This window comes from Mesoplodon bidens (genome assembly GCF_964165515.1).
Source record: "Mesoplodon bidens genome assembly, chromosome: 20".
NCBI classification, from domain to species: Eukaryota; Metazoa; Chordata; class Mammalia; order Artiodactyla; family Ziphiidae; genus Mesoplodon; species Mesoplodon bidens.
Window position 1 is genome coordinate 19,272,684 of NC_138181.1, and position 25,520 is coordinate 19,298,203.

The following is a 25,520-nucleotide window of genomic DNA, read 5'->3' on the forward strand; positions in this document are numbered from 1 at the left end:
GAACCTTCCTCATTCCCACAATGTATGATCACTATGTCAATGGCTTCCCAATAGATCTTTCTAATCCTAAGCTCTCTTTCATACTCTAGTGCTATATTTCCAACCACTAGTTTTATTTAGTGTCCCTCTATCATATGAACTCCAAGTACAAAATCATTACCAAGACATAGGACACCAGTATTTCTTTCTAGCTTTCTTACTTCCTTAATTGTACCACCACTTTCTAAGTTTATTCCAGCACTCAATTCATTTCCAACTACCACCATTTTCTAAGTCTATTCCAGCACCCAATTAGTCTTTCTAAATGGCTTTCGTCTTTCTCTTCCTTTTTCATTACTGATGCCACTAAATTGGTTCAGGATTAGCTTCAAGTTTGGTAACTGCTTTAACTTCCAAACTACTTCCCACGGTATCCAGCACACAATCTTTATCATTTTACAACTCAATGTTGAGCTAGTGGATCAAAACAAATTATAAAGGGATTATATACATGTCTTAAATAAAATGTAGATAATTAAGGGAAATATATAGTATATAAGTTTGAAAAGACAAATATAGAAAAAAATACAATGCTCATACTTACTAGCAATCAAAGTATTGTTTGTGTGCCAGGTACTATACAACATACATATATATATAAGCTCATTCAATTTTTACCAAAAAAACCAAAACAAACAAACAAAAAAAAACACCCTTGTAGGGGAGGTATTAATACCCACATAGCACCAATGAGTCAACTGAGGTTCAGAGAAATTAAGTTCACGGTCATAAAACTAGAAAGTGGAAGATTCTAAACTGAAAACTATATCTGTCTATGTTACATACACAATATGCTTAACTTGCAGAGTGAACCTGAACTTTGTATTTATTACCAAGTTTTACACAAAAGAATGCTTTGGCTTATATAAGTATTACTAAGTTCTATTTGTCTAAGTAAGACAAAGTTAGTTAATGGCGTTAGATCTCCCTACCAAATTCTCTGCCTTTTCTGACTTAGTAGTCTTAGCTTGAGAACTAGGTTCATCATGAGGAGGGGAAGACAGCAGAATGGGAGAAGCAGACTAAGAGGGCTGAATCCTAATTCAGGAGCGGGGCTGCTTGTTCAGAAGGTTCTTTTAGAATCAAATGGAAACAATGAGTCGTTCAAAAATCAAATTGAAACCACAAGTTCCCCAGAAAGAACACTAGGCAAGCAAACATTAGGGGCCAACAGTAGCTAAGTTGGGTCTCTATGGCGAGCTTTTACTAATGCATTAGTCACCAGATAAACTAGCCCTGAGGGATAGCAGTCTGCCTTGGGACCAGGAAATGAGTGAAGGGGAGGATGGAAATTTGTATCTATTGGTTCCTAACCCTGATTAAATATGACTCTTTTTTCCATGTAAAGCGTCGCAGGAGTTCTCAATTTTGTTGAACTGAAGTGGAAGGACTAGGGAAGATATACTAGTCTAAAAGGCATTCTACATCACTAGCAGGGCGGTTAAAATTATACATGACCCACTGATGAACTGCGACGTTACTGATGAGAATGCACTGTGAACATGAAGGGCAGAGAAAAGATTTAGAACCACAGACCTAGAGTGATGCTGACTAGGACAGGTTATATAAAATAATGTTATTTCTCATTGAACCTTCAGGAAATAAAATGACTCGTGGGAGACAACAGAGAGATACTTTCCCAAAATGAAGGGCATTATTCATGGTTATTCAAGAACATTATAAATGCCATAAGATATTTTTAAAAATAGGTAAATGATAAACATACCATGCTCTTAAGTGTAGCAGAAAGCCTACTTAGCTTATTATTTTGTTTGATAGAACAACAAGACATTATTTATGTAACAGTGCAGTAGTTGTACCCTGAAAATAGGCAATAAATCTGTAGAACTCTTGTTCTTTTCATTCCAGCTCATCCTGACTGTTTAATTAAAAACATCAACCGTCCTTTTAAAGCAAGGATATACAAATTTTTTTGGATCATGCACCTTAGGAGTAAAAAAATGTTTTAAGAACTGTCTCAATATACATTTATGTACATTTGTAAATTGTAACCAAGCAGGGCTAAACTAATACATAATAAATATATATAAAATTTATACAAAAAAATTACAAAGGATAGGAAAGAGGTGAAACAATTAAAAATTAAAAAAAATTATTAGTCGTACAAAATATCATTTGGCTCAATTAAAAGAAACTTTAAAAAATCTTATAAAAATTATGTTGTAGATTTGAGGGTCTGATTCTAAGTTCATTTTCAACAGTTGGTCCCACTGGCTAGATTAGCTAAAAAGATTTCACATAGATATGTAGTGCCACTGGAAAAAGTGCATTGTTAGCAAAGCCTTCTAAATCACAATGCTTATTTTTTAATGTAATTTACTAAGTATGCTAAGGTTTTAACTGAATTCTGCTAGTAAAATGGCATTTTCTTGATTCTTGCAAACTTATTATGAGGTGTTGCATTAAAATATTTTTAATAGGTTCAAAAACTACCTGAACACAAATTTAAAAAAACTAAAACTTTAAGACAGGTTAGAAAATCCTGTTGCCCAGTTTTTAAATTATATAGATATGACAGATGGGTGATAAATATACATCACTTTTTGGCAACAGAATCACAAAACAGTGGATATTTTCTAAAAATCTATTTTCAAAATGTCCTCTTCACTTGTTCAAGTTCCTTTTAAAGAGCAGTTACTTTCTCATTCACTCTAAAATATATAACTTTCACCTTTAAGGTTCTGATTATGTTTCTCTTTAAAAAAAAAAAAGTACCTAAATACAAGTAATAGTCATTTGTCACTACAGAACTATCAGCAAATTTTGAACTCCCTTATTTTCATTAAAAAAAAAAAAGGCACAACAACTAAGTATGTCAATCTGAAAATCCTGATTCATAAAATAGCCAGATAAACTTTTTATGCTATAAGATTGTCATGGTCATTCCCTCTGATTTTCAACAATGGTATTTATCAAGATTCTACCATTTAGGATAATATCCATAAATCTACTCATGTAAAGTGCAATGTGTCACAAAGTGCTGAAAGTGAGCAGACGAGTGAGTGCATCACGGTCAGTCCCCCCATACACAACTCGTGTTCTTCCTCACAAAACACCTTGGGCTCTGACATGACTCAGGCAGGCTGAAACATGGACATAATGAGAGTGCCAGCATCAATCTGTGTATGAAGTATTAGTACAGTAAGTCCCCTACATATAAACCTTCAAGTTGCAAACTTTCAAAGATGAGAATGTGCGTTCCCATGTCCAATCATGTAAGTTAGTTCACATGTCTGGCATACATTTTTACATGAATGCACCCTCTACAAGTGGTTCCGCTTTTGTATACTTTACAGTACTGTATAGAGTACAGTAGTACAGTATCATTATTTCAAGCCCAGGATGTCTGGAAGCAAGCATAAAAAGCAGTGGTGATGTAGCTGGTACTACCTAAGAAGCGCCAGCTGTTGTACTGTACTACTGTACTTTTCAAGGTACCGTACTGTAAGATTAAAAATGTTTTCTTTATTTTTTATGTTTGTTTTTTATGTGTTACTTGTGTGAAAAGGATTATAAACCTATTACAGCACAGCACTATACAGCCGATTGTGTTAGTTGGGTACCTAGGCTAACTTTGTTGGACTTAAGAACAAATTAGACTTATGAACATGCTCTCGGAACAGAACTTGTTTGTATGTAGGGAACTTACTGTAGATCTTAACTTCTTCATTTGTAAATAAATTACTATTTTAATAAATCAAAATTCTAATATATTTTTCCTACACCCAATGGCTCATCTTGTATGTTCCATAGAGTGCCTGCACCCTACTTTGGGGACTCCTGCTTTAAAGTATTCACTCTTGAGGATTTAAAAATCTGCAAGTTCAAGTACCTCTGAAAAACAACCAGTTTGCTTCCTTCAAGCAAATTTTCCTCAAGCAATTTATGGAGTCATGGAGTTGCAGAAAATGTCACTCAGACAATGCCAATAAAAATGGTTATTAAAATTTTATTCCTTTATATTATGGTTATTTGAGAAAATTATTACATTACCAGTTTGAAGGAACAAATGTTCTTTAAAATAGGTAGCAATATTTTACCTATCATTCACATAAATTACTTTCTGATAAACCGTAATTGATGTTGACTACCAAAATATATCAATTCCAGTATTAAGGTAAAACAATGTAAAGTTGAAATGTATTTCAAATGATAAGACCATAGCCACATTTATTGCTTTATAGAAGAATGATAGTAAAGTACAATATAAAACACAGGTAATTATCTCTATTAGTAACAAGATCTAAGTCAGCTTTAAAGGAGAATCTATGAATTCAAATACACGCTAACAGTCCTTTATAAGATTAATTTCTTCCGGAGAATCAGAGAGAAGAGGAATAGTCTTAAGTGCAGCTAGCTACTCAATGCCAAGGTTGCCACCTTATCTCAGGCATGAGCCTTACCTTTGCTCCATGTTTATGGAGAACTTCCATGACATCATTGTGGGCCCTTTCTGCTGCAACGTGCAGGGGCGTCATGAAACTATGGAGAGGAGGAAAGGAAAAGGTAATCTAACTCATACCACACTTTCCCTTTAAGAACTGAGCAACTCCTTCTGCAACTGCACTTACTCTTTATTTTTTTCATTAACATTTGCTCCTTTTCTAAGTAACAATTCTGTCACTTGTTTGCGTTTGGGATGCAGGGAGGCCACAGCACAGTGCTGTAAAGTAAAGAAAACCAAGTTAATAAAATAAACTTCTATGCAAAAATAGACTGCTGAATGGAATAGCACCCGCTGACTATTTAGAACACTGTTATCTCAAAACATATATTTTAACATTATGGAGATGATCCAAATTCCTCCTAAATACACTGGGAGTATAAAACATAAGCCTTTAAACCAAGGTGAAATTATGCTCTCAGCTGAGCAGTAAGAGACTTCATTTCTTTCCCTTTAGCCAATAAGTAATTATCCAGTATATATTTACCTGAAGGTATCAGAATGCTACCTCTCCAAAGCTACAGAAATCTATAACTGAATTACTCAATCCTTCAGTAGGCTGTCAGCCACATAAATCAATATTTCTCAAGCTCTTTCCCAGAGGTACTCCTAGCACTACAGGAGAATAAGTCCATATGCCCAGGGACAGGTAACAGACTTGAAGGCGCTTAGAGGGAGGAGCATTCTCAGAAATTTTTTGTTTTATCCTCTATTTATACAACTTTTATATTCAGCTTCATTTTATATTCATGTTTGTATTAAAACTGAAAAAGTAAGAAAACTACATACTAATGAATAGAATGAACACTCTAAAAAAGCAGGTCAGGTTCATTCTGTGGCTTTGAGTGTCTCCTGGAAGAAATGCTGTGTAGCTTGAATGTATCTAAACCCCAGCATGAGAGCCATATTCTGAGTATACATACATACATACAGTTGGCCTATTTTGGTTTGGTAACTCTTATGCTTAAATTCTGAATTCAGGTATAATCCAACCAGCCCTATACCTGAAACTTAATGTGGACAATGATAAGGAAAATAGAACAATCTTTCTCAAAGTACATTAGAAGAAAAAACATGAATAGTTTTAAAAATTTGTACAGTTTGGAACAAAAAAATTCCTAACCTTACCATTTTTCTATAATGAATGTAAAAATTCTTTGACTACAATTGCTCAAAATGATGATGCAAGTATCTTTGAAAATAATTTAATCGTTGATAGAAAGCAAATACAGTATTTACCTAGCAACCACAAGAAAAAGAAGATTCTATAGAGAAAAATCACATCTTGTATTTCATGAGAGCACTGGCCACAAAAGTACACTTGCTATAATATGGTTGGGTAAAGACAAAAGTAAAAATAATTTTCAGATTAAGGTTGAGCAAATGTCTATTCTCTCATCCATGAAAGCAATTATCTCCCTAACCAAATTTAAAAATCAATGCAACCAATATTAAAATGCAAATTCCTGGCACTTCAGATACTAAAGTTACCTTAATGTTTCTGAAATGAAAATCGTATTTTGCATTTACACTACTATTACAGACCCAAGGAATGGATTAACAATAGGATCTTACCAGTGCAGTTTCATGAGACTGTGGTTGTTTGAAATTAATGATTTCCAAAGCAAGTGTTTTTTTAACTTTCGCTAGGTCTGCTTCTCTGGCTGCTTGTAGTAAAGAATGACCTTTAAATTCATCTGTTAATGAAATAATGGTTGACATATAAATATTTAAAATCTATAAAAATCATTAGCATGATTATAAATAAAGTAGAAAAATGATTAATTTTACACATTCCTCTATTTTAGCAACAGCAACAACATGACAATAGGATGATAAAGGTGCAAAGGATGAGGGTGTAGGTTACTGAAAAATTCTGAAATAAGACGATTTTCTACTCAGAGTTCATAAAGATACTCACTCCAGCAAAGTTTTAAAACAAGCAACCTAAATGTTCACCAAATAGAAACCAGTTAAATAATTTGTGAACACTTACACACTGGAATACTTTATAACTCTTAAACAAAAAGATCTATGTATATACTGACATGAAAGTATATATTATTAAATGAAAATTCAAGTAGCAAATGAGGAGGACAGGCTGACCCTTTTTTTTGGGTACTGTTACTACTTCTACTGCCACCATAACTAAATATAACTAATGATATAAAAAAGACATTTAGAGAAATATTCACCAAAATATTAATAGTGATTATGTCTTGACACAGAGAAGGGAAGAACTGAATTATGTGGGAAGTGCCAGAGTCTGAAAATTTTTCAAAGAACAGTTAATGTTTATTTATTATTTGTATAAGCAAGTAAGAGATTTTTAAAAAGGCATTTCTAAGTTAATTGCATAAGTAAGAGTCCACCACTCTTACTCATTAAAAGCAAATCATCTTATTTTCTATTTTACAAGGTTGGATTGTATTTTGATATGACTACTTATTAACAAAAAGCTGAAAATTGTTCTAAAAAGGTATAAATGATATGTGACCTAATATGTTACATTAATTCCAGGCCTGCCTTTGCATCTGCCTGGTACTGAATTCTGTTGTTTTTTTTTAAAGTAAGATTTTTTTTCTAGGTATTTGCCCATTTCATATAAATATTTGATATTATCAGGCATAAAGTATTGACAGTATTTCTTAGTTTTTTTTTTTAACTTTTTATTTTATATTGGAGTATAGCTGATTAACTATGTTGCAATAGCTTCAGGTGCACAGCGAAGCTGAGTCACCTGGCTGAATTCTTTCTTTTTTCCTTTCTCCCTTTCCTTTGAGGGCCCCATGTCACTTTCTCCTCTTCTTCAAAAGACAGGAAGAGGGACTTCCCTGGTGGTCCAGTGGTTAAGAATCCGCCTTCCAGTGCAGAGGATGTGGGTTCAATCCCTGGTTGGGGAACTAAGATCCCACATGCTGCAGGGCAACTAAGCCTGCACACCACAACTACAGAGCCCACATGCTCTGGAGCCCACGTGCCACAACTGGAGAGAAGCCCGCATGCCACAACAAAGAGCCCACCCGCTGCAATGAAAGATCCCGCATGCTGCAACTAAGACCTGATGCAGCCTTAATTAATTGATTAATTAATCAATTAATTAAAAGGAAGGAAATTTTAAATAGAGAGACACACGGAGACACACGTGCGCACAAACTCGCGTCTTATTAACTACTACTTGTCACTCAAGGTCTCAGTTCAGATACTTGGATAAGCCTTCCTGTTGTTCCCCATTAGGATTCCTTCTTATGAAGTCCTTTGTACTTGCCTCTAGCTGTATATCACAGGGCTTATCACACTGTCTTATCTGCTACGGTAGTCCCATCACCTAGCACAGTGCTTGGCATATAGTAGGTAGCCAATAAGTATTTGTTGCATGGATGCTGAATATTTATAAAATAAGTCATGGTAGGTTTGGGGAAAAAACATCTCTATATAACCTCTTGTTTAGTGGTACTTTATCACTGCTGAATTCTTCAAAGTACAGGCCTTTGAAACTTCAAAAAACTTCAGAAATCCCAATTACCCTGAAAACTTAATATTTATAAAATGCCTTAAAATCTCTTTCTAAATGCATTTGGAAACAAGAATAAAAGCTACTTTTAGTATTTTCAGCTCCAGTGTGTGCAGAACCCACACTAATGTGTTCAATTGGCTTCATGAAAACAACAAATAAAAAAGTAAACAAGAAAGAGCAAAAAAATGTGTGTAATGAAAATGCTGTAACCATGGGTATGATCAAAATATTGTTTTTGTTTCCGGTATAATTTTCTTAAAAAGAATTCTGTCATTGTGGTTGCCTAGTATAAAGCAGTGAGCATGAGGATGAAAACTGGTCAGAAAAGTTCCAACTTTGTTACATCCTTTCCTTCAGATAATTCCTTGGTAGAACCTTATTTAATAAAATAAAGGAGATACTGAGAAGGTTGCAAAGTACTCTAATCAGGGAACTTCCTTTACAAAACTATACAAATTTAGGTTAAATCTTAATGTTTACAGTGGAATCAGGTAGACCAGTGAAATACAACGTAAAAACCCATAACAGTACTTGTAATTTACAAAATGACTCAAAGGAAAGAAGAAGTCAAAATTGGTGACATGGGGATAAAGCTGAGCCCAGGGTATAAAACTAAAAGAAATTAGAAAAAGATGTAAAAAATAAATTTTGAGTTAAGTTAAATTCAATTCAGTAAACCTGCTGGGCACACAGCATGCACAATGCACTGTGCTAAGTTGGGGGTAGGCAGATACAGACCCAAGCACAATTACCATCAACACATTTTATTAGGTAACAAGGCATTGTGTAGGTGCTAAGAAGACAGAATAATAAAACCAAAGGTCTTTCTAAGAATTTAAACTTCACTGGGGAGACAGAACATCACACAGAAAAATGCACTATATAATGCAAGATAACATATGGCAAGAGTCATGAGTGGGAGAGAGAATAAATGCACTTCTACAAGGATTCATTGCTAAGACATCTGCCCAGTTATAATCTGGTTTGTGCTGGCCTGTAATCTAGTAGATGTCATCTGTTCCGGTACCAAAATAAGTTTAAATTTCCATTTAAACAAGATTAAAACTGCAAGGAACTCTTCCTGTTTTAACATAAACTAATTTACAACTGTTTAAACTTAAATGATGTTTTCATTTTGACTATGCCTTTTTCTTAAATTATCATTTAAAGGTTTTCTCAGGTGTTTAAATCTAGTTATCTGATTCTTAGAATCCTAGATGTAAGAGAATATCAACCATGGGACAAATTAAAAATTAGGTAGGTAATGCCTACTTTAATTTAAACCTGTAATGCCTATGTATAGAATTAAATATATCTCAGTATTCAATATGACAACTAAATGTAATGTGGTATCCTGAATGGGATCCTGGAACAGAAAAAGGACTTCCAGTAAAAAAATAAAGAAATCTGAATAGAGTACAGCCTTTAATTAATAATGTATCAGTATTGGTTCATTATTTTGACAAATGTACCATATTAATATAAGATGTTTATAGGGGAAATTGCGTATAGGGTATAAAAGAACTCTCTGTACTATTTTTGTTAAGTTTTATGTAAATCTAAAACTATTCTAAAAGTTTATTTTAAAACATGCATATGTAAACATAGGTAATATGTATCAGTATATGAGAAGATTACTTCCACCAAATCATAAAAATTATCTTATTTAAATTTGGGCAAGTGATTGCACTTGGGCTATAACACACATAAATAAAAACATGAATGTGCAACTTGCAGGGCTTGGGAAATAGTGAGTACTCCATAATGTTAGATATCATCTATTACTACCAATAGCACAAGAATATAACCTCTGTGAGACAAGAGATTTTTTCCTGGTTTGTACACTGCTATATTTCAAGTTCCTGGAACATAGTAGGTATTCAATAGATGGTTATTGATGGACTCATCATCCTCTTTTGTCTTAAAAAAAAAAAAGGAACCTTACTTAACACATGAATTAGAATTAGGCTTGAATAAACACAAAATAAATATAGTATATGTATGTGAGATTCCTGTAGAATTCAAAAAGAAAAGTAATGATAAGAAAAGAGGATAATAAACTAGTGAACATGTAAGAATAGAAGTCTATTATCTAAGTTAGACAAAACAACAGCCCTAATACCAAAACTAAGATATTCTAGGGACTTCCCTGGTGGAACAGTGGTTAAGATGCCACACTCCCAATGCAGGGGGCCCGAGTTCAACCCCTGGTCAGGGAACTAGATCCCATATGCATGCCACAACTAAAGAGCCCACGTGCTGCAACTAAGGAGCTGGCGAGCCACAACTAAGACCTGACGCAACCAAATAAATTAATTAATATTAAAAAAAAGAAAGATATTACAATTTACAACAAGCGATGTTGACTTTAGGATATAAATACATACAAGTCAATCTTTCCCGGAGCTCAGGCGTTGGAGCCATATCCACGGCACTTTTGCCATGGCAGTTGACTAAAGTGGGATCGGCACCATGACTAAGTAACAAAGAGCAGACCTCTACACGATTCTTGGAAGCAGCCTCATGGAGTGGGGTAAACTGCCAGAGATCCATAGCGTTAACACAAGCTCCATGCTGAATTGAGAAAAAAAAAGTTATAGGTCAGTAATCATTTCACTGGATCAAAAAAAAACTCGTTTATTTGACTGTAAATTTCAGTTATAACTCTGAAATGTCAACAATTGTTTTAATTTCTTTAATTTCAGCTTTTAAAAAATAGTTTAAAATAAGTTGAATAATTAAAAAATTTTAAGGCAATGGTGAACATTAAAAAAAAACAATTTTATTATCTTAAAAATCTTGGCAAAAAACCCCCATGAAAACTCATGATGAGTTAAAAAAAAAAGCAAATAATATTCAATATTTTTAATTTCTCTTACCTTTAGTAGCAGTTCTGTGACTTCGTAATGTCCATATGAACATGCATTATGGAGAGGAACAAGTCCACTAAATGGAAAAAGGCCAATTAAAATACTGAAATTTCAAAAAACTTAGAGTCATTTATCCAAGAAGTGCTAAGAAACAAAATCTAATAAATCCTAGTACAATTATGTTTAAAATATTTTAAAGTATTAAATAAGAGAATACAAAGCATAACTAATGCTCAACCTTTTGTATTTATCTTGTTTTATGTATCATCTTGTGTATGTATCATTCTGCATGAGTCAAAGACCCTCTTTTTTGTGGTGTACTTATCTTGAGGACTCACCTATTGTACACCATCTGCTTTCAGACATGCACAAGGGAAAAGAGATTTACAAGAGCATCAGGCATTTGTGCCCCTATACTATGGGAACACCATTCACATGTGGCACAGAACCTGGTGCAGGCAAGAGAGAAACAACACCAAAAAGAGCAGATTTGAAATGATGGACTCCTCTTCTGAGAACTGTCTCAAGTACTGAACTCTTTCTTCTTGTCTATGTTTCCTGACATGGAGAGGGGCAAAGTGAGCAAAAGCCTGCTCCAGGGCTTCTTTTCTTTATGCTACTCATCAGTGTAATATGAACACTACTTCATCTGGGCAGTCAGGTCAATTATCTTTTAGATATTAAAGTGGCATAATGAGAAATGTTAGCCCATCACATAGGCTAGGAGACCCAATTCACGTGTCCCTGGAGACTAGCTAGGAAAGTGGTACAAAGGTTTCCAAGATGCACCTATTCATAAAATAAATGACATACTGCTTTCTTGGTTCCCAGACACCTCTCTCCCATATCAAACTTCATAAGGACCTTTTAGGTTTTCTCAGTTTAGATGGCCAAGATTTCATCAGGAAAAAATCAGAATATTGTATACTTACGTATACTTATGATTTTAGTTTATTAGTAAGAGATGGTCCTTTCATACCTGATAAATAGGATAGTTATGTTACCGGATTAACAGAATTTTTTATCTGTCTTTCTAAAGTGTAACTTAAGAGTTGAAAAATAGTAATTGCAATTGAGAGAAACAAATTTTAACTTCAAATAATAGAATACAATAAAATTAAACTAATTTAGGAAATTGTTATGAGAAGAATCCTTAATTAGTAGGAACATGAAAATGAAGTCAAATCACTGTGAACATTCTTAAAATGCTACACAAGCTGTAAGGCAATGGGATATAAGACTTTGTCTAGTGCTCAAAAACTTTAGTGTATCAGATGTTGAAAACAAAGAGTAAATATCCATGAATGAAACCATTACAGGAAATACGCTGATACACGTACCCTTTGTCTTTTGCATGCACGTCAGCACCATGCTGGAGAAGAAGCTGAACGATCCGAACTCGGTTGTAGCCCGCTGCTAGATGTAAAGGAGTTGACTAGATAGAAAAGAGAAAGAAAAATGTATCTCCCTCTTCAGGTAAATAATTGTTTCTTTGGCATCTAATCTGTATTTATTTATTTAAAGACAATGAGTGTTAACATACACAGAAAATACTGAGGTGAAGTGCCAAAAATTCATATTTCCTAACTGGATGAGAGATAATTCACTCATCTCAGAAGTAAATTCTAACTTCAGTGCCATTCACCTACTTCTCCTACTGGTTTTTCAAGGCCTTCAGTTATCAAGCCCTACCCTACCTAATCCACATTATTTCTTAATTTCTTTCCATCATGGACCATTCCTACTGTCCCGGGAAGACAGGTCAGGGCTCATATTCCTCATAATTGGAAACATTCTTCTTTATCTTACTTGCATCCTGTCCACCTTTCAAATTTTAACTTTTCAATCCCAATACTATCATAAAGAGCTAGCTCTCAAAATTTCTCTTTAATAGGAAAAGCTGAAAAGCACCTCTGAAGAATACTTGAAGAAATTCTAGTGGAAACAAAAAAGACAATGGACCGTATTCATTCCATTAGGCTGCTAGCAATGGGTCAGAACTAATTTCCTACCTTGGATATGATGAAATATGCCAAGATAGTATCTAATTCTTCTATTTTATATACTGCATATGCAGTATAAATACAGGAGGAAAATAAAGTTTCTTCCCAACTAATTTCTGCCACATTTTAACTTGAACCAAGTTACTAAAAGGTGCTCTGCTTACATATAATATGATAATTAAAATAAACTTCTCACCTTTAAAAAAAATCAGAAATAACATTACTTTAATTAAAAGTTTCTCTGCAACCACAGCCATTTTCCCACCTCTGCTCATTTATTTAAAGTTTAAATACTGTAACGGCTTTTCACACTGGGTCTAATATACTTTAATGTACTACCATGTCTCATGTCTTCTATTTTGGGCCTTGGGATTTAATAAGATTTTCAATTTATTTTCTTCACATGTTTGGATACAAAAGAATTACTTAATACTGTGCTATCTATTACTGCTTTCAAGGCACCCCATACATTTTATATGTTCTGACAGTCTCTAAGTTTAGGAACTATTTTTGAGCAATACACAGCTAATAATGAGATCAGGTAGTTTGGAAAAGAGTCCTGAATAGGAAGTCAGGAAACATGATCACAGTCCTGGACCTTGTGGAACTGTGAAAGTTATATTACCTACATAGCTCAGCTTCCTCACATGTAAAATGGAGATAAAACCACCCATCCTAGCTATTTCAAAAGTGCATGAAAAGTTTTCTCCCACATATAATCACCTTTAAAATGTAAAATGCCATATAAAAACAGATGATTAAAATTTCTGAATCATCAAACAACAAGCCCATCCAAGTTTCTGCCTTCAGACACCTGTCAAATGTTACTGTAAATGATACCTCTAGGGACTACCAAATTATTTTCAGGACTTATTTTCCCCATCCTTTAACATTTTAAAGATGTTGTTTCACTATTTTCTGGCTTGCATTGTTTCAGACTAGAAATCTTCCTACATGCTATCTTTATTCCTATGTACATGTGATTTTTCTTCTGGATACATTCATAACTTCTCTTTATCACAGACTTTAAGAAAGTTGACTTGTGATGTACCTTGGTACAGTTTTTTTTTTTTCCTTCTTTTTTTGGTGTATGTGTGTGCTTGGGGCTGGCTGAGCTTCTTTGATCTATTATTTACAGTTTTCATCAAATTTGGAAAACTTTCAGCTATTACTTCTTCAAATATTTTTTCTGCCCTCTCTCTTACCATTCTCTTTTGGGGACTCCAATTGTACAGATGTTAGGTTGTTTTCAAAGCTTGCTTTTAAGCTTTGTAAGCAGGACCAGAGCAGCCTTTGGTCTAGGACTAATTTTCCCCTTCTACTGAAGCATTACCCTTTTGAGTACTCTATGATATCTAATGAATTATGACGTTTGTCCCTTCTGGCTGATGGCAACAGAAATGATGAAAGTCTGTGAGTTGCTAGGATTGTTACCTCTAATCCTTTTGGGTGGTTCCTTTAACAGCCTCAGGTAGTTTCCTCATATCTGTATTAATCAGTACTCAGCTGAAGATAGTAAGGGGATCCTTTGCAGCTCTCTGGAGCTCTCTTCTCTGTGCAGCTCTCCCTTCCCTGGTCCTCCACCTTGCTAACTCTTGCCACCTTGGTCTCCTCAATCTTCTAATTCCATCTTCTCAAGTCAGGGAAACCACTGGGTGCCTCCTGGATTTTTCCCTCCCTGCATCAAGGCCTGGAAATTCTTTCTAAGCAGCAACCTGGTGCAATCACAGAACTCACCTTATTCGATTCCTATCACTCAAGGATCACTACTATGCACTGCCTGATGTTCAACTTCTGAAAACCAGTTTCATATATTTTATCCAGTTTGTTTTTTTTTTTTATTTTTTTGGCGTTACGCGGGCCTCTCACTGTTGTGGCCTCTCCCGTTGCGGAGCACAGGCTCCAGACGCACAGGCTCAGCGGCCACGGCTCACGGGCCCAGCCGCTCTGTGGCATGTGGGATCTTCCCAGACCGGGGCACGAACCCGTGTCCCCTGCATTGGCAGGCGGACTCTCAACCACTGTGCCACCAGGGAAGCCCTATCCAGTTTTTTTTTTTTAATTGTTTCAGGAAGGAAGGTAAATCTAGTTCCTTTCACTCCTTCTTGGCCCACTTTCAGAGCTGAATTTGACTTTATACTGCAGTTGGGAAGCTTCCTCAAGAGACAGTAACTACTTTGGATCAATGGTCAATGTGTCAGTAAGCTCTCATAGGACATAGCTGACATTTAATATTATAATGATCCAAGGTGACAATTTCATTGCTGACGCACAAAAAGATTTTCTTTTTGTCATATTAAGTATCTCTTACAAAATTTTATTTGTATATAGTTGGGTCAATAATAGTATTTATTTCTTATTCTTGAAAATAAACTAAGTCCCTAAATGAATGAATACATATACACACACACTAATTGTTTATACAGGAGGCCAAAACAAAAAATTGTATCTAGTTTCTGGATTTTAAAAAATCATTATGAGACTAAAAATTATCTATAATGCTTTGAAAATGGTAATATAATTTTTAACTTGTATAATTTTAAAACTTATATAACTCAAATAAATTAGAAGGCTCTGTAATTGAAATGGTAGATAGTGATAGAAGGCCTGAAATAGAGCAGTTGTTAAAAAATGGAGTTGAGGAGTGAGTGTCAAAAACTATTAGGAAGGAGAATTGCTAGAATCTGATAATTGATAATAAAGTAGTAAGGGATATAGCAGTTTCCAGTTTGGAAATGTCAGTGATAGAGGAAAGAAAAGAAGGAAGAAGGGAGGGAGGGAGAGAGGGAAGAATAGAAGAGAAGGGAAGGGAAGGGAAGGGAAGGGAAGGGAAGGGAAGGGAACCCAAAGGGAGAGAATGTGAGGTTTGGGTTTATTGTGTTTGAGTGCCTATACGATACCCTAGCGGTAAGGGGACTAAGCATGGAGTTTTGGAAAGATCACTCTGGTTACTCAGTAGAGAATAACATGGAGAGGGAGGGCAAATCTGATGGCAGGAAGACCTGAATAGAAGCCTGCAGGACTAATCTAGGAGGGAGATAATGACAGTATCAGTTAGCAAAATGGTAGCAGCATCTAAGTAGAGGTAGTTGAGCTATGGGAGCGATGAACTCACAGGGAGAGTGAGTACAGAACAAGCAGGATGAAACCTTCTGAGGAGTCATTCCAATGTGGATGCTAACTGTGCAAACTAAATAGTATCATTGGAAGGCACATAAAAATCTGTGAAATGCCTGCAATAAATTTGAGGAAATGGTATAAAGCAAAAAGAAAAAGTACAAATTGAGAACAAACAATGATTTGAACAAGCTTATACTACTAAGAGTCCAGGAGTTTTTCCTCTAGAAAAAAATTTACCACTAAACATTATATACTAAATGCTATCTTCTGATGCAAAGCAATTAAAATCATGTGATCTAGTGAATGGTTACCACATAGTGCCAACTTTATACCTCAACAACCAAATGGCATAGCAATGATAAGAGTAATTTTCTAAATGCTAGGATAATTAACAGAGTGTAATTTTGGTTTGGAAAAAAAAGAAAAGCAGGCCCATTTGTAAAATACTTACACATGTTACTTGATAATTTTGTGTTGGCTGTAAACTAGCAAACACAAGAATCAAACATTTAAGGCATCACTGTGCGCAGGACAGCAATCACTGTCAGTTTGCACACCTCATATTTATTCTTAAAACAGATTTTTTGTTGGGAATACTTTAAAAGTCAAACATGTAGAGCGATAAAAAGAATAAAATAGGGGGCATCCCTGGTGGCGCAGTGGTTGAGAATCTGCCTGCTAATGCAGGGGACACGGGTTCGAGCCCTGGTCTGGGAAGATCCCACATGCCACGGAGCAACTAGGCCCGTGAGCCACAACTACTGAGCCTGCGCGTCTGGAGCCTGTGCTCCGCAACAAGAGAGGCCGCGATAGTGAGAGGCCCGTGCACCGTGATGAAGAGTGGCCCCCGCTTGCCGCAACTAGAGAAAGCCCTCTCACAGAAACGAAGACCCAACACAGCAAAAATAAATAAATTAATTAACTCCTACCCCCAACATCTTCTTTAAAAAAATAAATAAATAAATGAATAAATAAAATAAAAAACATGTAGGGTGATAAAGTATGAAACAACTGCAAATATAAAAACTCTATAAAAAAACCCATCTTAATATTATTCTGCTGTAAGAGAAATGTTATTACTAATATTTCCATGTTGTAAAATGTTTACAGAAAAAAGAATCCTTACTTAAATAAATCTCATAATTCAAAGTTTTCTTCTTGGAATCAGGCCATAGGAAACAATAAACATATATATGCATTTATCTTTGCTTTTTATGATATAATTTGCAGCATACAATAATGCATTAACTTATCCTACACATACATGCATAGTTAAAATAGGAACAACTGACACCTGTTATAAAACTGTGGATGCAACTTTAACAGAAGTGCAGGCAGCACAATATAAGGAAGTGAGCAGAGGCTTGCCTTGGGTTTGCATTCCTCCTCTGCAAAATTTACAAGGTATATGGCTTTGGACTAATTTCTTAATGTCTCTGAGCCTTGGTTTCTAATATCTGTAAAATGAGGATTATAATTCCTACCATATAAGGCTATTTTATGCATTATAGATAACTATATAAAGCATCGAATACAGTATCACATAGAAAAAGCTCAACAAATGGTGGTTATTACTTATTATCACCTTATTAAGTATCTTAGAAGTGATTTCTTAATGGTCATTTATCAGTCCTCACCTTACTTTACCTATCAGCATCATCTGACATAGCTGAGCACTTCTTCCTTCTTGAAATGTTTTCCCCTTGGTGTCTAGGACACCTAGGTACCCCACCCTTCTTTTCTGGTTGCTCCTCACTTTCTTGACATTGGAGAACTCCAGGACTGTGTCCTTAGACCTCTTTTCCTCATTAGCTACACTCACTCCTTTGGTGATCTCATGCAGTCTTGGGGCTCTAAACAACATTTATATGCTGACAACTCCTCAATTCTATCTCCAGTTCAGTCTTCTTTGCTGAACTCCAAACTCTCATAATTTAACGTCCTACTTGATACCACCTTACAGATATACAGGAGACACTGCATGCTTATCATGTCCAAAACTGAGCTCTTAGTATTCCCTCCAAAAGCTACTCTGCAGAATTTCCTATTGCTGTTAATGGCAACTCCATCCTTTTAGTTACTCAGGTCAGAAACTTTGATAGTCTTTCTTGATTGTCATCTTTCTCTCACACACTGTGCTCACTGCATCAAACTATTTCTGTTGGCTTTATCTCCAAAGTCTCTCCAGAATCCCATCACTTCTCACCACATCTACTATCACTATCCTGGTCTAAGCACCACCCTCTCTCAGCTGAGTGGTTGTAACAGCCTCCTTGCTTCCAGCATAATACTCTGAGAGCCTACGAAACATAGCAGCAGAGTGATCCTGTTAAAATGTTAGATGTTCCGGTCCTCAGCTCAAAATCTTCCAGTGGCTCTTCATCTCACTCTAAGTAAAGCTGAAGTCTTTATAATGATCTAGAAGGCCACAGACAATCTCTCATTACTACCTCCAACTTTCTGACCTCATCGTTCACTCTGGTTCACTCCAAACAGCTCAACTGCCATAATTATTAATTTGCTAAAAAAACGAAAGGCCTACAAGTAACAAAATATTTTCCCAGTTAAATTTAATTTCACACATGACTCCTTAACAAATCCAAACAATGGAAGACAAAGTATTCCTAAGGATTAAATATCAAAGCAAGAAAATCCTATAGATACACAATGCAGCCATCACCTTTGGAAGACCTATATATTATTATGTGCCTAGAATATCAAAATTTAATTTCCAAATATTTTTTTCCTACTGAGCAAAGAAATCATGAAAACTATGTCTCAAGATTTAAATGTATTATTACATATTCAATCCTAAGGGAATTTTAGCATTTAACAGAAAACACACATGGCTATCTCACAAATGAGTGCTGGGTACTGGGGAAAGGTTCCTCAGTTTGTTAGTACTGAGAAAGGTTTTGAAGTTAACACAGAGACAGAATATCCCAATCTTTACAGCACTTCTCATCTAAGAAACATAAAATATTATAAAAATTCTTAATTTCTTAAGACTATTATTATTGTTCTATTTTTATAAAGTACAGGCATACCTCAGAAATATTGTGGGTTTTGTTCCAGACCACTGCAATAAAGTGAATATCGCAATAAAGCGAGTCACAAATTTTTTGGTTTCCCAGTGCATACAAAAGTTATATTTACACTATGCTGTAGTCTGTTAGTGTGTAATAGTGTTACGTCTAAAAAAATGTATATGTCTTAGTTAAAAAATACATTATTAAAACGCTAACCATCATCTGAGCCTTCAGCAAGTCGTAGTAGTAACATCAAAGACCACTGATCACAGATCACCATAACAAATATAATAATGAAAAAGTCTGAAATATTGTGAGAATCACCAAAATGTGACACAGAAACATGAAGTGAGCAAATGCTGTTGGAAAAATGGCGCCAATAAACTTGCTCAACGCAGAGTTGCCACAAATCTTCCATCTGTAAAAACACAGTGTCTGAGAAGTACAATAAAGCAAAGTGTAAAACGAGGTCTGCCTGTACAAAATTTGGGGCAATCCTTAAACAAGATTTTAAAATGAGATTCCAAAATACCAGTACTCCAGATTAATATCTCCTTTCCTCTTATTCTGTCTTTGCACACTACTTTTGCAACAAAAAGTGGTCACTAAAAAGATTGCCAAAGACGGTCTTAAAACCATTGGCCACAATCTTTTACTGTAACACTTGTCATGAAATCATATAGTTAAATATTTATGTGTCTGTCTCCTCTAATCCACTGTGAGCTCATTGAGAATGAACAGCATATCTTAATTTTACGTTAGAAGGCTTAACACAGTGCCTCATACTAGTAAAAAAGAAATGAAAGTTATGGTTAGCTTTTGATTTACGTTAATAAAAGAGAACGGGGGATATGAATAATCCAGCTTGGTGAATTTGACTTTGAATTTGTGTGAAAGATTTACACCACATTTCAACACAGGCCTGTGTGATGTTTGAAGCGTTCCCTAGGAAAGAACAAAACCACAACTGAGAAGCCAGGATGAAAGTCATCAGAGAGCTGCCTAACTTCATGATGTGTAGTGTATTGAGGTTTTCTTTAAGATTTCCACTTTGACCTAGATCAAATCTCCTGAATTTTTCAGATTAGGGTAACCAATTCATCCTGGTTTGCTCAAGACATTCTTAGTCTCAGGAAACCCACGCATCCCAGGCAAACTGGGATAGCTGATCACCCTACTCTAGGTAGGCTTAATGCTGAATGAGTTTCTTGGTTTCCGGAGCTGTCCCAAGTCAGAAAGTAGTGTGTGTGTTTGTGTGTGTGTGCCCACCTGCAAGGGCACACATGCATTCAGAATAAGGCAAGACTTATTACTTTACCAAATTAGGAGAAGAATCATAAAACTTTATCATCTGCTCAGATCTTTCAGTGTTCACCTGAACATTCATGTACTCATCACCCAGATTCAACAATCACTTATTATTAAGACTTTGTTACACTGGCTTCTGTTATCCCTTTTATTTTCCCCACTGAAGTATTCTGGAGCAAATTCAAGACACTACATACTTCCGTAGGTGCCTCTAAAATTTATGGGCAATTTCTTTAAAAAACCCGATATTATTACATCTAATAAAATAGTGGTAAATCTTTGGTATCATCTAATGCCCATGTCAGCATTCAAATTTCCTGTCTGCCTCAAAAACTTTTAAAAGTTCACTTGCCAGATGTCAGGAAAAATACATTTGGTTATTGGGCCGTTATGTTTCCCCAAATCTACGACAGTCTTTGTCCCTCCTTTCTTTCTTTTTCTACAATACTGACAACGCTCCTTCTGCAATTTGCTTTTCTTCTCTTAAAATATTAGCACATAGAGGTCTATCTTATTCTTTGTATAGTATTTCCATTATGTAGCTGCATCGTAATTATTTAACCATCACCTTATAAACGGACATTTACAAATGTTCCAGCTCTGCTCTGGTTATCTTAACAAAGCATATCTCATTCAAACTTATCATTTGGTTAAGATAGATCAGTGTTCCCCTTCTACAAATAAAATACTGTATCAGCCTTTAATACAAAACTCCCAGGAAGATATAATAACTGCATAATCAGAGCTTATTAAATTTCTTTCAGGCAAGAGAGACATGATTAATCTGCTTGTGAGGTACAGCTAAGAAGTTCTTTGAGACAGTGATACTTAAATCAGAATCAAGCCAAATTAAAAGCTAGAGAATCAATATGGGCATGAGTCCATGGAAATAAATATATCTCATCACTGATGCCTGTCTTTTGAAGAGGTATTTGTAGTACCATAATAAAGAATAGACAGTCTCCTTGAAGTTTCTCAACTCTTGGGCTATTATAATAATAATTTAAAAGAGAAACTATCTGGAAAATGAAAATTGATGAACCAAAGTAGAAAGAAAATTTTAAAAAGATACTTTATTCACACCTTCCCCCCAAACTGTATCTCCTTTAACTTGTCTCTTCTACAGAATGCACTTTACTAGATCCTCTAATAATAATGACTTCTTTCCCATTATGAGTCTTTTTTTCTGGTCCTGGGATTCTTGGTCAACAGTTCTCTAAAGCACAGTGCATAGAGCTAAATACACCTAATAATAGATACAGTCCCATCACAGCGGATTATATCAGGACTAGTTTCATAAACAGACATATTACTCCTACAACCTAACAGTGTTTAACGTATTAATGTAATGGCAGGGAGTTGGGTAACAATAGTACTGGCTTCCTCACAGTGTTATTTTCTGGCTAAAGTGAAATAAAACATATAAAAACATTTTGAAAATACCAAGTACTTTATTGAAATAACAGCTAAAATCTACTGTGTACTTTCTACGTATTAACTTGTTTACTTTACACAACTACTACCAGAACTAGAAACTATTATTATCTCCATATAACAAATGAGGAAACTGAGAAACAGGGGGGTTAATACAGCAAGCTAATAGCAGAGTCAGAGATCATATGCAGGTAAGTCTGACTTCAGAACTCTCATTCTGCCTTCCTTCCTTTCCGTTGGCTGGGCACTCAGGTTCTGGACAGTATGTTCAGAAATGGATCAGTATGGCTGAGAGGCAGGAAGAATTACTCTTGGTAGGCAGGGATTGCTTTGGTAGTTTTGACTCAACTCAGCACTCAGATCAAACCCTATCAATACTGAGAGTGTGACCATACTATTGGATGAGTGCCCCAGAAAGGTAGGACTTTTTTTTTTTCTTAAATTTGAAGTATAGTTGATTTACCTTGTTGTGTTAATTTCAGGCATACAGCAAGGTGATTCATATATATATATATCCTTTTTCAGATTCTTTTCCATTATAGGTTATTACAAGATATTGAATATAGTTCCCTGTGCTATACAGTAGGTCCTTGTTGTTTATCTATTTTATATACAGTACTGTTAATCCCAAATTCCTAATTTATACCTCCCCTGCCTGTCCCCTTTGGTAACCATGAGTTTGTTTTCTATGTCTGTAAGTCTATTTCTGCTTTGTAATTAAGTTCATTTTAGATTCCATTTTTTAGATTCCACATATAATTTGTATCACATGATATTTGTCTTTCTCTCTCTTACTTCACTCTAGGTCCATTCATGTTGCTGCAAATAGCATTATTTCATCCATTTTTATGGCTGAGTAATATTCACTGTATGTATGTATGTATCTTCTTTACCCATTCATCTGTTGATGGTCATTTAGGTTGCTTCCATGTCCTGGCTATTGTAAATAGTGCTGCTATGAACATTGGGGTGTATGTATCTTTTCGACTTAAGAGTTTTCATCTTTTCTGGATATATGCCCAGGTGTGGGATTACTGGATCATACGTTAATTCTATTTTTAGTTTTTTAAGAAACCTTCATACTGTTCTCTATAGTGGCTGCACCAATTTACATTTCCACCAACAGTGTAGGAGGGTTCCCTAGAAATGTAGGACTTCTTAACAAAAGAAGTTATTTAAAATAATAAGCATCAGGACTTCCCTGGTAGCGCAGTGGTTAAGAATCCGCCTGCCAATGCAGAGGACACAGGTTCAAGCCCTGGTCCGGGAAGATCTCACATGCCGCAGAGCAACTAAGCCCGTGTGCCACAACTACTGAACCTGCGCTCTAGAGCTCGCAAGCCACAACTACTGAAGCCTGCGCGCCTAGAGCCCGTGCTCCTCAACAAAGAGAAGCCACCACAATGAGAAGCCCGCGCAACGCAACGAAGAGTAGTCCCTGCTTGCCACAACTAGAGGAAGCCCAGGAGCAGCAACAAAGACCCAACGCAGCCAAAAAATAAAATAAAATAAAATAATAATAATAAGCATCAGGGAACATGGAGGAATAACAGAATATTGAAACTGGAGAAGAAAATTTATCTGCTTCTTTCCTAGTGCTGGATTTTTCTATGTATCCCTAACAGTCATTTGGTCTTTTCTTGAACTAAATCCCTCCAATTGATTCAACTGCTTCTTCCAGAATAATTTCTTGAGTACCTTCCTGGTCACCCTCTGACTGGTCAGTATCCCTCCTGAAATTGTGAAACCCTAAGTTTGGTGCTAAATCCAGATATGGTCTGGACATGCATTCAAGCAGAGCCAGATGACAACCTGTCAGCATTATCAGAGTAAAGCTTCCCACATTGCACTGGGAGGTTGGACTAGTTGCCATTTAAGTCCTCTTCCAAATAAAGTTCTATGAGGTAGAATAATGATTGATATTTTAGTCTCAAAGAGTATGCTTTTCCAAAGTAACATATGTAGTCATCTTTAGGAAGGAACCTAAGGCATTTGAAAATTTGTAGAATTTATGAAATATCTCATAAAACAAAATTTCTGTACTTCAATTGCCTTATATAGTAAAAATTTATTTTTTAAAGTGAGTCTATAAAGGACTAGCCTTACTTTAAGTGTTATGTATGGGGAAGAGAAGGATAGGGGAAAGGAGATGAACAGACAATAAAGAGCGGGTAATCCATAGGGTAATTTTGTGAGAGTGAAGCTCTGAATGCCAACTTAATTAAATTTTAACTCAACATTATCATTGTGGAAACTCCAAGGGGATTCTTCAACAGCCAGAAATTTGTTTCTCTTTTTCAGCCTCAGAATCAGCTGAAGAATTGAAATGTATGCATGAAAATGAGTTTCTAGCGTCCTCTCATAGGGTTTGTATGGGAAAGAAAAAAGAATGCTTAGCACTTTCAGAAGGCGCAACATTAATTTTGCATTGCTTAATGAGAAACTGCTGGCAGACTTTATGGAAATCAAATTTCTTGGTCTGACAGTAACCTGATGTCTTATACTTTTCAAAAGAAAAGTTTTCACACTACTCAAACCTCACATGAATTCCTTTTTATAATTAATATTTACAATCTTAGGTTTTCAAATCTAAACATCAAAGATTCTAACTAACGTTCAACAGACAGATGACTTATTCTGGAAGTACAAGGAAACAAGTCCACCAATTGTCATTTAAAGATTATTTATGGGGAAATCATTCCACCTTAGATCCTTGGACAGTCATTTTAACTGTATAAACTAGAGAATGAGAAATTCCGTTATCTGATTTTAGTGTGCTTCAGAGCTCTAGGACCTGGGAGGCATGCTGTTACCTCAAAGTTCCTTCAGTGATCGAGTCCTGACATTTCTGAGTTTGCACATGTGAATTCAGCAGCCAAAGGCAGCCAGGAACAGAGGTCTCTAGCTCTATTCCCTGCGGAAGCCTCCTTACCCAATTCTAATGGGTACTGAACCCTCTCAGACACTAGGAGATTACTTTAGGGGAATTTTTTTTTTTTTTTTTTTTTGCGGTACGCGGGCCTCTCACTGTTGTGGCCTCTCCCGTTGCGGAGCACAGGCTCCGGACGCGCAGGGCTCAGCGGCCATGGCTCACGGGCCCAGCCGCTCCACGGCATGTGGGATCTTCCCGGACCGGGGCACGAACCCGTGTCCCCTGCATCGGCAGGTGGACTCCCAACCACTGCGCCACCAGGGAAGCCCTAGGGGAATTTTTATGGCATTCAGAGTAGGGTATTACCATGTTACTATTGAAAACTTAAAGCATCTTTACAAAAGGAAAATCAACATATGAAGTATTTTGTATTTAGTCTATTTCCAAATTTACTAATTTGACTACCCAAATATGCATTTCAAATCATTATGCACAGTATTTATAGTGTTTTTAAAGTTTAACTATTGATGTCATTCTTAGCAGAGAAAGACATTTTCTTATTAGTCACTGAAAATAGCCTTCTTTTAAAAAAGGATATTATTAAGATTCTTGATACTTTAAGAAATTTCCTTTTATAATTCTAAATTAATTAAGCAAGTGAGAGAATGGATGAATATGCTTTGGAGGTGGGGGAGGGGAGATTTCCTGAACAATTATTATACTTCTTTAAAAAAGAAAAAGAATGTAGCATACAAAAATAACCAGGTGAATGTTTGTGTCTGCCCTTCCAGTTTACATGTTGAGGACCTGACCCCCAACATGATGGGATTTGGAGACAGGGCCTTCAGGAGGTAATTAGGGCT

At 35.7% G+C, this 25,520-nt stretch overlaps 1 protein-coding gene across 1 annotated transcript in view; it reads right to left on the reverse strand.

Moving 5' to 3' along the window:
• The window catches only part of TNKS (tankyrase), a 182,275-nt gene that overhangs the window by 60,561 nt on the left and 96,194 nt on the right, over positions 1 to 25,520 (reverse strand). The window contains exons 6-11 of the mRNA XM_081221230.1: positions 12,232 to 12,326; positions 10,901 to 10,967; positions 10,409 to 10,595; positions 6,080 to 6,201; positions 4,632 to 4,723; positions 4,464 to 4,542 (exon numbers count right to left, since the gene is read on the reverse strand). Of these exons, the coding sequence (XP_081077356.1) occupies positions 4,464 to 4,542; positions 4,632 to 4,723; positions 6,080 to 6,201; positions 10,409 to 10,595; positions 10,901 to 10,967; positions 12,232 to 12,326 (642 nt within the window). The remainder of the gene's footprint in view (positions 1 to 4,463; positions 4,543 to 4,631; positions 4,724 to 6,079; positions 6,202 to 10,408; positions 10,596 to 10,900; positions 10,968 to 12,231; positions 12,327 to 25,520) is intronic.